This window comes from Macrosteles quadrilineatus, unplaced genomic scaffold, assembly GCF_028750875.1.
Source record: "Macrosteles quadrilineatus isolate MER2022 unplaced genomic scaffold, UCM_ALF_1.0 Scaffold_4__1_contigs__length_99947679, whole genome shotgun sequence".
Taxonomy (NCBI): Eukaryota; Metazoa; Arthropoda; class Insecta; order Hemiptera; family Cicadellidae; genus Macrosteles; species Macrosteles quadrilineatus.
In genome coordinates, this window is record NW_026542597.1 from 13,611,328 (window position 1) to 13,625,140 (window position 13,813).

Below are 13,813 nucleotides of genomic sequence, written 5' to 3' on the forward strand. Positions count from 1 at the left end.
ATTTTAGTGTTTACAAAAAATTCAATTGAAACAACTAGCACCAAATACAATAATTACAGAAAACAACCGTCGTCGGCGTCGTCATTATTCAAAAAAAGTAGTTACGGTACCTCAAAAGTACATTTTTCTGTTTAGCGATGTTTTCCTTCTTAACAACTCTATGTATTTCGACCTTGTTTTATCAGTACTTGTTCATTATAATCATGACCTCAATAATCCCCTTGTACTATTATCAAGCTGTGTTCAGGTTTCTTGTTTTAAGTCAGTACATGTTTTTAATTGCCAGTAACAAGGCTAAGTCTGCCTTAGCAACTTGTCTAGACTAGACATTCCTGCATTCCTCTCATCAACTTCAGTACAAAATGAAAAGTAAGTTCTTGTTTATGTATCGTTTATATATGCCTAAAAATAAGCTAAAATATGCTGGGACATTTCAAAACATTAAAACAACAAAATATACATACTGATTTATTTTTAGTAACTAAAAACGTCTTTATGGATTATTTTCTATCCGTCTATTTGTTTATTTATTGTCATGTAAGTGTAACCTTATGCAAAAAAATAAACTAAGATCTATTGATTTTAGTATGTTCTGATAATATATTACATAATGGTATATTTATTCACAATTTACCGGTTCAATATAACTTGTACCGTGTTTATCTAGTAGTATGGTTTATTTATCATTACATAAAGAATTGGGTGTGTAGTTAGCCTAGTGGTTAGCGTCTCGGACTTCGGTGCGGGAGGGACGGGTTCAATGTCCGGCACATTCACAAAACTTTAATAGGTTTGGACCGCTTTCCCTTAAAAGTGTTTGACTTCACACTTCATTACAAAAATGCCACTGGCGTAGATACGAGCAAAAAAAAAGAACATTTGTTTTGAAATAATCTTGCATGTAAGAACAAAACAAAAAAAAAACTTTTTATTAGTTTTGCTTTAATGTAATAAAACATTAAAATAAAAGTACCCGAGGGAGACTTTGTAATTTTTCAAAGTTGGAAAATTACTAGTTGTCTTTGATCAACCGTACAGTAAAAATTAAACTAAACCACTCAAAATGTAGTCGAACTCACTAGCAGTCACTAGTGAGAGACTATAAATTGTTTGCCTTAAACTATGAAACCACATTTAATTACTAAAAGTTAACATGTTTTGTTTAATATTAAAAAATAAGGTCAACGAAACAAACGTCCTACCTTGTTTTGTAAGTCATGTTTATGCTTAAATAACATCTTAAGTCTATTCAACCAAATGTTATAAGGTCCGTGAAGTTGGCGTACCCATATTAGCGTATCCACTTTTGATCATACCAAACGTTAGTTCATCGTTAGTTCTCGATAGTTCCCAAATTTTTTCGTTAGTTCTCAAAAAATAAAAAAGTTATAGACGATAATAAGTGGGTACGCTAACTTCACACTTCCGGGTTCTATCGCGCGCGCCGGTTTCTTATGAGAAATGTTTACATCTATATATCAATCGTTAGTTCTTCGTTAGTCCTCGATAGTTCCCAAATTTTTTCGTTAGTTCTCAAAAAATAAAAAAGTTACGAGGCATACAAAGTGGGTACGCTAACTTCACAATTGTACAATTTCCAGCGGGCACAGTGTTTTTACTATAATTGCCTATATCTATATATCAATCGTTAGTTCTTCGTTAGTTCTCAATAGTTCTCCAATATTTACGTTAGTTCTCAAAAATCAAAAAGTTACGAGGCATACAAAGTGGGTACGCTAACTTCACAATTGTACAATTTCCAGCGGGCACCGTTTTCTGACTATAAATGCCTATATCTATATATCAATCGTTAGTTCTTCGTTAGTTCTCGATAGTTCTCCAATATTTACGTTAGTTCTCAAAAATCAAAAAGTTACGAGGCATACAAAGTGGGTACGCTAACTTCACAACTATACAATTTCTAGCGGGCACCGTTTTCTGACTATAAATGCTTATATCTATACACCAATCGTTAGTTCTTCGTTAGTTCTCGATAGTTCTCCAATATTTGCGTTAGTTCTTAAAAAATTAAAAAGTTACGAGGCATACAAAGTGGGTACGCCAACTTGACAATTATTATAGAATTTCCAGCGGGCACAGTTTTCTGAATAAAAATGCTTATATTTATATACCAATCGTTAATTCTTCATTAGTTCTCGATAGTTTTCCAATATTTACGTTAGTTCTCAAAAGAATTAAAAAGTTACGAGGCATACAAAGTGAGTACGCTGACTTCACAATTATACAAGTTTCAATCAACTACTGAAGACCAATTAAGTACGTTAAATTTAATATTACATACACATTTCAAACTTAACATTTGTTGTACATTTCCTTCTTTCCTTTAGGTCTTAATATTATATTAAATCATCAATCAAATTATCATATGTAAATCTAAATGTATTTTAAAATGTTTATTATATGGAGAGTTTGTTATGAATTTAGATATTGAAACTCCTATATTACTAGATTAGAGTGATTTTCAACTTTTCCTTAGCCGTGTCAAACGCCATTCCAAGTTCTTCCGTCAACAAAATAAGCTGTCTCCAGACATGCGCCACTCCCAAAACACGACATATTTGCCGTTCAACGATCTAGCTGTCTTGCTATTCGCCGATTAACGAGTAAAACGTCTGCACACATGTGCTGTTTTCCTAATAACTGTTCGTTTCGGGAATGGCAAAAATATTCGTTCACTTTGATGTGTGCAAAAATACCGGCAATGAACGGAAAACACGAGCAAGAGCATTTGCTGTCATACTACTTGCGACCGTAGGTACAGTCTGGAGCCGGCTATAGGCATGGAACTTGAATAAAACCCCCTTTTTGCAAATCATTAAACAAAATTTTAATTAATTATTTTATTATAACTAATTTATCATGAGATAAAAATATTTATTCTCGGAATATATTAATAATCTAACACATTTAATTTTATACGTATTTCTAAACTGTTTTAGAACGATGCTGTGAATGTTTGAAAGAATGATTGAGTGTACATTTTTTTTAACTATCCAGAGCTAACGAAGAACTAAAGATTGGTATATAGATATAGGCATTTATAGTCAGAAAACTGTGTCCACTGGAAATTCTATAGTTGTGAAGTTAGAGTGCCCACTTTGTATTCCTGATAACATTTTTGTTTTTGGAGATCTAACATCAATATTACAAAACTATCGAGAACTAACGAAGAACTAACGATTGGTATATAGATATAAGCATTTTTATTCAGGAAACTGTGCCCGCTGGAAATTCTATAATTGTGAAGTTGGCGTACCCACTTTGTATGCCTCGAAACTTTTTGATTTTTTGAGAACTAACGTAAATATTGGAGAACTATCGAGAACTAACGAAGAACTAACGATTGGTATATAGATATAAGCATTTTTATTCAGAAAACTGTGCCCGCTGGAAATTCTATAATTGTAAAGTTGGCGTACCCACTTTTTATGCCTCTTAACTTTTTTATTTTTTGAGAACTAACGTAAATATTGGAGAACTATCGAGAACTAACGAAGAACTAACGATTGGTATATAGATATAAGCATTTATAGTCAGAAAACGGTGCCCGCTGGAAATTGTATAGTTGTGAAGTTAGCGTACCCACTTTGTATGCCTCGTAACTTTATTATTTTTTGAGAACTAACGTAAATATTGGAGAACTATCGAGAACTAACGAGGAACTAACGATTGGTATATAGATATAGGCAATTATAGTAAAAACACTGTGCCCGCTGGAAATTGTACAATTGTGAAGTTAGCGTACCCACTTTGTATGCCTCGTAACTTTTTATTTTTTGAGAACTAACGAAAAAATTTGGGAACTATCGAGGACTAACGAAGAACTAACGATTGATATATAGATGTAAACATTTCTCATCAGAAAACGGCGTGCGCTAGAACCCGGTAGTGTGAAGTTAGCGTACCCACTTATTATCGTCTATAACTTTTTTATTTTTGAGAACTAACGAAAAAATTGGGAACTATCGAGAACTAACGATGAACTAACGATCGGTATGATCAAAAGTGGATACGCTAATATGAGTACGCCAACTTCACGGACCTAATGTTATAGTGTCAGCAAGTATTTAAGATTTTATTTTACGCAGGTTTCGTTTGAATTTTTTTTATAAGGAGACTGCATTTGTAGCCTACATAAAGACAGTACAACAGGTTTACGCAAGGACATTTTTCAATACAGAGAAGGATTAGACCCATAAAAGTCTGGTATTTTTTATTTACTTGATTAAGGGCCATACTACCTAATGATAAAAAACTTCTCTTTTTCTCTATTATCTTGTTGTCGTTAACTTTTCCAAGCATGTCTAATTTATAATAAAAAAAAAAACAGCTGTTGTAGGCATTTAATGCGATATTTTAGTTTTTTTCCAAGTGTTGACGATATTAACATAGAAAAATTACAATTACAGGAGTGGGGTTTTATGCAGACCACGAATTAAAAGATTTAATTCAAATACATGGCATATTCAATAACTTAAATTGATTAATAATTTTGGAACAGTTATTTGAATATGTGATGACATTTCAGCCTGAAACAGTTGCTGAAGAAAGTAGTCTAACAATTGAAATTTGGAATGTCCTCACCAATGCTCTGTTTTCTTCTTATAATTTAACTTGAATACTGTAATTGTAATCCTTTTAGTTTCAATTTGTATGTTCAACATGTGAGTTTGGTCATAAAGACATTTTGATGATTATTAACTTATTTTTGCACAAATTCAGTTTTTGACCCTGTATTATTGGAATCTGCTACCACACTGTTTCTATGTTATTCGTAACATTATTAAAAATATGTAGGTATTATTTGTATTCTTGACAACAAACACACATTGTATTTTAAATTCAGCCATCGTTTTGTTGAATAATTTTGACATACCAATAAAAAAATTGTAATGAATTGTATTACTTTTTAGACAATTCGTTTTTAACAAGGGCTATATATTATTGCTCTGGACAAGTTTAGACAAAATACATCCCATGATATAGTATTCAGATAAAGATATATGTGAATCAGATATGAAATTATTAATAATATTTATTTTTAAAGATAATTTATTAGTGTTTACCCACACAGGTTTGATCAATTTCATGTTGTGTTAATTTATTAATTTAACTATCAATGAGCCGCTGCAGCATTTATTTGATTATGTTTACTTCTTTATTGTAGATATATTGGCTTTGTGGAATTTAGAGTAATATATGTTTGGAACTGTTGTATGAAACAGGTTTTTGGCTGTGCAGATGACGAGAAGACTCGTGTATTGTTTGGTCTGTGAAGAAAATACATTACACCTACAACACGTAACTTGGTACAAAACCTCATGTACTTTTGTTTAAGTTAGCAAATTTCTATTCATTCTAAAATGTTCCAGTCCCAATATTGCTGTGCCTCTGCCTGGTGCTTGAAGAAATACATTGTTGTGCAGCTAGGAACTCTAAAAGGCATCGCATAACAGACAGTAAGTTGGAAAAAGATCATACAAGTCTTGAGAAACAAAGATGCTCGGAAATACGTCAACGAATTGGGAATCTCACATCTGCCGTGACAGGAGCTGTCCGAAGTCTTGACCTTGGAATCTCAACTAACTTAGAAAAACACAATAGAAGACGCTTGGATAGAGAGCAAAGGCTACTAGAACGACTTGGATGCGAAAATATAGAGAAAGCCATCAGCAATGCTACAACTGGCCTAAGCAATAGAATAACAAACAGCAAGATAGCAGACAGAATAAATATTGCAGATAGACAAAAAGGAAATTCAACTGGTACTGAAGATAAAGCACAAAGGAAAAACAGAAACAAAGTGGGGGAAGGAAATAAAATTGCTGAAAGGCAACAATCCAAAGGAAATTCTAAAAAGGATAACAATTCAGTGAAGAAGAATAAAGTTGAAGACAGACAGAAAGTAGCAGAATCTACAATTGGAAATTTAACAGGATTAGTCGGAAAACAAATAAATAAAGTGACGGACAGACAGCAAAATGTCAACAATGGTACTAGAATTGCAGTTAAACAGAACTCCAATAAAAATAACCAAACTGTAGCAAACAGAGTAGTTGGAGGTGTACTTAAACCGGTTAAACAGAGTTTAAACAATGTAACCAAAGTTTCAGGAATACAAAAAGCGGGAAACGCTACCCGCGGAGTTTTAGGGAATGTAGGCAAAGGAATCAACAGTATTCTGGGTAGACATGAGTCTGGCAATAGCTGGGGTGGATTGATTCAGGATAGGCAGAAGAATGGGAACATGATGAAGAGAAAACCTATAGTGAAGAGACAGGCTTATCCTGATGCAGAGACGACGACGGTTGCAGAAACTACAACCATTGCAGAAACAACTACTGCAGCTGCAGAAACTTCTACTGCAGGGCCAGGAGGCTATCCTTCATAGGATGGTGTTTATGTAGGATGCGTTTAGATTTGTATTATGCCGTTAGTAAATTTTACATTAGACAATTTCTTTATGTTGAATTCGTTATTTATTCATGCTATCTGAGTAACTAAATAAAAAAATTCTAGATTAGATGGTTTTTGAAATAAAAATGCATTGGTTCTAGTTTGTTTGCAGATGAGCAATAAACTTATAAATATTTGCCATGTGGCTTACCTTTTAGTAAACCCAACATAAAATACATGGAACTTTGTATGAAATTCCAAGGTTAGTCACTATTGTTTTGAAAAAATGGAATTCATATTTTGACGTATTTCATGATACAGTTAGAATTTAGAAGCAATTTTAAGACTTATTTTATTCTTTGCATTTCTTCTCTAAACTTACTCGTTTAGAGCAACAGGACTATAAAAACCACTTTTTCCTAAATGTAACACGCTGTAGCTCGTAAACGTGTATATTTAGAGAAAATATGTAAATTATAAAAACGTTTTTAAATTACCTCTAAATTATAAAATTACCATAAAATATAAGGGTTCCTGTAAGACGTTTTAAAGTTACCCGCCATTTTGGAAAATGGCGGCCATTTAAAAAGAGGTGGGGTTGATATTTTTGAATGACATAAGAAAATAATTGAAGATCCCATTTAATGTTTTCTCAAATTCTAATAGTGTCTGAGATTACAGTTAGGTAACAAGGTTTCTAAGGTAACAAAAAACTTATATTTATTTTATTTTCATTACAAAGTAAGTCAGTTTAATTTGCATCACTCATCAGTCATTTGAATTTTTTACAAACCATGATCAATGGGATTTTGGTTTTAAAATATTAAAATATTTTGAATTTCACTGCTATGCTTTGATTTTAAAATACTCTAAAATATTGCTAATCCTTGTTTAATATTTTTGCACCATCTTTACCTACTATCTATCTGGAGAGATAATAAACACACATTTTATGTTGGTCAAGTACTTTTCACCCCCAACGACATGCTAAGAGTATTTCATTGAAGTTACGTCACATGGAAGCTTTTAAGACCCTCAAGGATCGTCTCGGGTCACGGCCTTTACATCCACCTAACTTTACCAACCAAATGCACTACTTCACCTCAACACCTTTACTAAATAAGATAAATTTTTACACAAATTACATTTTATGTTATACATATATTTAATGCATACTTATTGATTTCTTTCAATACCCATGGTAAGGTAGAGGAAACCGAGTAGTGAAGGAGTAGTTTTTAATTTGGCTGTCAATTTATTTTCCCTTAACTTTATTGAAACATTAAATATACGTATTTTATCAATAGGGAGTAAACTATCTACAGACAAAATTAGACTGGTTTTGCTCTAGATGTTTGGCGTTTCATTGATTTGTGTTCTCATTGACTAAAAATAAATAAATGGAAACGTATTTGTTGTAAAAGATGGTTATATCAATTAGCTGTTACCTACGGGCTCCACCATATTTTACTACATTATTAGTATTAATAAAAATATTGATTGGTTAAGTTAAGATTAAATAAACAAAGCAGAATACAAACAAATAATAACAGCTGAGGTATTTTTAACATTAGGTAAAAAGAAAGTTCCCTTTGGAAAGCAATTATGACCTTATAGGGCAACTTATGAAATAATGGATAATTTTGCGCAAGGTTTCTCGTCATGACGAACATTTTAAGTATATGGTTTATGGGGGTGTGACTTGTAGTTTTCTCAAAAGTTCATGGGTACTTTTGGCTTTATATATAGATTTGCAAATAATATTAAACATAAATAAAATTGATGAAGCTTTGGTAAATAATTATGACAACCTACTTTGGTAAGGTTTTAACCTATTAAATGATAATGCATTCATGATGGACATATAGAATAAATATTAAACTTTCAAAGTAAATTCATGGTTGTGAAGCAACGAGTCTAACAGTCTCATAATGACAGGTATGTCTTGCACATTAAGCACCAATAAGAATTAATATGCTTAAAATAATGAATTAAAAGTAATCAAATCTAATTGCACTTTCAATAACTACATAGTCTTATAGTTTTATCTTAAGAATTATTAGTTAGAAGTTGTAATTTCATCCCTCAAACTCGTTGATAAAGGAAAATGATTTAAGTTATAAAAGCCTTAGTTGGCGAAGAAACTTTTAATTACAGACCCAAACTTGAATATTAATTGAAGGTAGTTATGTTTTTAAGAAAAATTTTAAAGTCACTTTTGTGATGGAAATTGAGTTTTAAAATAATTTTGTGAAAGAAGTATGGGTGATAAATAAACATAAATACGTTTTAAACTGGTTTATTTATGTTTTAAATTATAAGTAGTGAAAACCATCAATGTATAATATTTTTTATAAACTGTCTTTGGACATATTTGTGAAATTCTCTCAACCGTTGATGTAAGAAGATTTAAATTTTACTTTTTAATTTTTCATTATATCAACAATTCAGTTCTACTTGACGATATAATAGATTGATTTTGTTAATAACTGTCCGTTTTTTAATCAATTAAATCAAGCATACTAATAAGCAGTTTCGTGAAAATAAATTAAATATTTGTTTATAACAGATTTCAGACACGTACCAAGGTGACATATTTCTCAGAAACATAGCATTAATGAGAAGTACAATGAATACATGTGCTGAAGAACCATTCATCATACATAGAGAAAATACTAATTAAAAGAAAACAAAACATAATAAAATAGCACATCTTGTCAATGAACGCAAAATAAAGGGATATCAACAGCACGTAATATATTCACTATCCAGTTTCATACATAGAGAAAATACTAATTTAAAGAAAAAAAACATAATAAAATAGCACATCTTGTCAACGAACACAAAATAAAGGAATATTAACTTTAGCAAGTAATATATTCTGCGCTTCACTAATCTAGTGATGCGAAATTTTCCAATTTGTAAGCAACAGTTTTCGATAAACAGCTGATTACATGCTACACGCCTTGGCTTGTCAAAGGCAATTAGTTAGCGAAGCACAAATTGAAACAGCTACATGTCACTTATCAGTAACGAGTCAACTACGTCTATAAGAAATTCCCTTTTGACCTTAAGCATACATATGATTTATGTACTTAATAAGTGTAGATATCTGAATGTTGGCCAGGATGTCAGATAACATCCCCATAACGTACAGACCCTCCTGTCAATGTGCTGATACTGCATCAGAGATCCCATGAAACTGGCCGTGTCGTGTATAGCACGTTTTATGTTTACTCTGTATGCCTACCCTTTGCTTAAACAGAAGGCTAAATTTATTATAGTCTAAATTTTCACTGAAGCTACGGTAAAAATCTACATTCATTTTGTTTACTATTGATTGGTTAGGATTTTAGAAAAGGGTGAATTGCCTACATAGTGCCACTAACTGTTTCGTTGGATTTGAAGATTCACTAGAATACAAAATTTATAAAAAAGCTCTTTGATAACAGATTGGTGCAAATAACCTTTTTGTAAAAATTGACAATCACTGCTGTCTACAAATATTTTAATCGTTAAAAGTACTGTGATTTATATTTAAATACTTTATTTGCATTATTGCAAAAAACAATCTTTATCTTAATAATGTGGAAATCTTAAATATTGAAGAATATTGAGAATATTGATGGGTCTTAGAACAGACACATCACGTTATAGGGATAAAATACTGGACTAGTAGTTTAGGCAAGTCTACAAGTGTCTTAAAAGCTAATTACTCGAGTTGCGTACACTGCTTCACCTACGACCGTTTTGAATTACTAAAAATCACTCCATAACTTCTAAGAGAGGTTACGTTTTCGTTTATAACCTCTCACTACCATTAACTGTGATGCAATGACTCATAATAACAAACACTCACTCATAATCAATTAAATTTTTCTTAACAGCTGGTGAGTTGATGTTCAAAGCATTACAATTTTACTTCTTTTCTGCCAATCATTGAACCTCATTGGTCTAAGCTTGTACTGTAAAGTAACAAAACAACGCTGTTAAGTAAGTAAAAAATACTGTTGAGTGAATATTTTCAATTCTAACAACTTAATAGAGAGGCTAGTTAAAAAAAAAACTGTCGTAGGTAAAAAAAGATGTGCGCTTAGAGGTAAATTGTGACTGAGAAATGTGTTTGCGTTAATGAGTGTCGTGACGTGGTTGGTGGTTGAATAATTTACTTAAATTGCCCCAAGAAACATCTGCTGATACCTCATCTCCGGAGTCAGGTATGATAAAAACTGGTTTTATGTTTATAATAATTATTATAAATTTCTTAAAATGGAAACGATTGAAAATGATTAATGAATTTAAATAACCTATGTTTATTATTTTCAAAAGGTGACCACACAAACCATATAAGAAAAAGCTGAACTTTGTACACCTATGGTGAAACATGATTTCTTACACTTGGTTGTAAATATTCTCATCCATTACCATTATTCTTATTTTACACAATAAACCAACTCACTCAGTCATAACTGTAAACATTATCATAAATAGCCTTCAAACTATAACATAACATAAAACTAAAAAGTATAGGTACATAATTTGTTTTTCTCTAGAAAAACATTAAGTTATCAATGTTAAATTTAAAGTTAGGTTTAGTATTTTTACATACCTTTAATGAAAGATATAATAATAATATTTACAAATAAACAATTGACTCTCGCAAAGTCACTAATGGTGCACCACATTTATTATTAAAAGAATGAGAGATTCAAACAATCTTATCCAAACATTTTCATTTCCCTCCAAAACGCGTCCCATTCCCGCCACGGCGCGGACGTGGTAATGGCCAATTCCTCTCCAGTTATAAAAGTTCCTGACGTTATTTGCCCAATAACTCTTCGTCAAGATGGAAGAGAGCAATCCAGTCATCCGTCTTGTGATAGCATTACCCTGCTCTGCGGTCTGGGAGAATATATCACATGTTGTATGTATTTTATGTTTTTTAAACCTTGTTTGGAGGGGGAGTTTTGTAGGCTAATCCTCAAGTCGATAAAATAGGAAAAATCAAAAAGTAGGATCAGATTTTCAATTGAGTAACACAAAGTCAAAATCTAAAGGCATACAAATTTAATTTCCGATCAAGTATTTGGGTAACAATAATAGTTGCATTTATAGGTGGTCACGTCACACTAACAAAGTTTGATATTATTATTCTGATATATTGACACTAGGTATAGAGTGAAATATCTAATATTTGGCAGATAATACATAATAGGCTGTAGACCCTGCTGACGTGATGCTGATTCTGCATGTGAACCCATGAAACTGACCGTGTCGTAAACACTTTGTTTTATAGAGCCATCCGTGGAACGTTTGTCGAGCATTAAAAGACATATTAGCAAAAGCCTGCTTAGTAATAAAACAGATTCAATTGTTTAAACTAGTCTGCATTTTTAAATATATAGGAACCCTGATAATAAGACCCTTGATAATAAGCCACCTTCGGTAACAAGTGTCATTTTCAAATCCCCTAGAATTTATTTTACCCACAATCACATGTTATTGCAAACATCTAAGAAGTCAACCTTGATAACAAGTCTTTTTTAATAATCCCTATCGAGAGTCTTGTTTTTGAGGTTCTACGGTAACTGTAATAATTTTTATTTGTTGAATTTTTAATACAATTAGAAATAGTATATTTCATAATAAGAGTAGAAGGCGAGTCATTACATATTGGGGACCATGTTTGAAGTGCGAGATTTATCGAGCTTGGGGGTTGAACGTTACTTTTCGCTAAGCTACAAAGTCTAATTATTTTCCCAATTAAAACATACATTGGATCTTTATTTATTACATTTAGGTATATTACAAAACTGATTGCATTTTTAAAAGTTATGCGTTCAATTTAAAGTTATGTAATTTGGTTGTACAGTTTTGGTTGTTGAAAATTGAAACACTTGACAAAACAATAAAAAATGCTTGTTTGTTTACGACGGCAAAATGAAAATAAATTTAAAAATTACTTTCGTATAGTAAATATTCTTTTTCCGTAGTAATCAATGTAATGATGAATTTTTCGCAGGTGAACATGTAACAAAAACAACTTATTTTCACAATCGAAAACAGGTGAACATAAACCAACTGTTGCTTAACTTTCATAACGGGCTTGTCACATAAAGATAAATTAATTTCATAAAGTGCTGTAATCAATATCTAAAATATTTAAACATCTGATTGCTATCTTAATAGTAACAAGTGATCACCATAAATTGTTATCAATAATTACCTCCAGTGCTACCACTACCTGAACAAGGTTAACAAACTCATTAGCTAGGTTGGCACACCTGTGGACTTAGAAATTATCAAGATACAAGCCCCCAGTGAGTCATTACGAGGTAAAAAGAATATTTTGATGTTGTAAAAGGTTTATTTTGAAATGGTGGAATTAGTGTGTGAAAGCATAGATATATATAAACACTGTGGACTTGTTAGAAATTATCAAGATACAAGCCCCCAGTGAGTCATTACGAGGTAAAAAGAATATTTTGATGTTGTAAAAGGTTTATTTTGAAATGGTGGAATTAGTGTGTGAATGCATAGATATATTAACACTTTAGCACAAGTAGTCTTACATGTTTACTTATACAGTATAAATATAATTTAAAACGAACTACTTATTATTCATAGTAAAAAGGATATCATGGTTTACTAAGAACCTGAGATTTGACGGAGAATGATGATGCACAACTAGCTGTTTAAGCTGTGGTGCAATCCCATGGCCTACTTAAAAGCTTTGGCCCTCTGTATAAAAACATATTTGCAGGCAATGTTTACAGATTAAAAGTTAATTACTAGATTTCCATGCACAGTAACTCGGGGTATGGATGAATATGTCAAGCAGTTTTAATTATTTTTAAAACTTCCCTTGAAAAAATCTTTGTTAACCTGGAAAAAATAAATAATAAATCACTCTTGTATTTAGGTTATATTTTGACTTGGAACTTTTCTAATCTAAATTTAGTTGTTGTCTACACTTAGAAACTACTTTGGACTTTGAAACTTATATTGTCGGATGAACTTGAAGAGGTGTAAGTCAGACTAAGTTATGAGGTCAAGATAGATAAGACTATGGCTGTTGGAAGCTTAGTTAAACATATTTGAACTTTTTTCCTGTTCAGCAATTGTACATAACTTATAAGTTTGGCTCTGTTTTCTTACATCACTCTGAACCAATTAAATGACTATATATTTTTCCCTACTTCCACGTCTGTGAAAACAGCATTCAAGAATACAGTTTTCTTAACTACTAGTTTTGCTGATGATTAGTTTGAAGAATTCGAGCAACGCAGAAATCACTGAGATAATAAGAGAAACACTAAAAGAAAACAATATTTATTCAAATTTAAAAATAGTTATAAAAAGAAAAGGGATTAGCATATATGTATACATTTTTGTT

General features: G+C 31.6%; 1 protein-coding gene across 1 annotated transcript; it reads left to right on the top strand.

Moving 5' to 3' along the window:
- The first annotated feature begins 298 nt into the window (after positions 1 to 298).
- On the top strand, positions 299 to 6,429 carry LOC128993403 (uncharacterized). Its single transcript, XM_054417292.1, has 2 exons — positions 299 to 369; positions 5,394 to 6,429. Exons 1-2 carry the CDS (start codon positions 363 to 365, stop codon positions 6,410 to 6,412), a joined length of 1,026 nt encoding a protein of 341 aa, XP_054273267.1. The 5' UTR covers positions 299 to 362; the 3' UTR covers positions 6,413 to 6,429.
- The last annotated feature ends 7,384 nt before the right edge of the window (positions 6,430 to 13,813 follow it).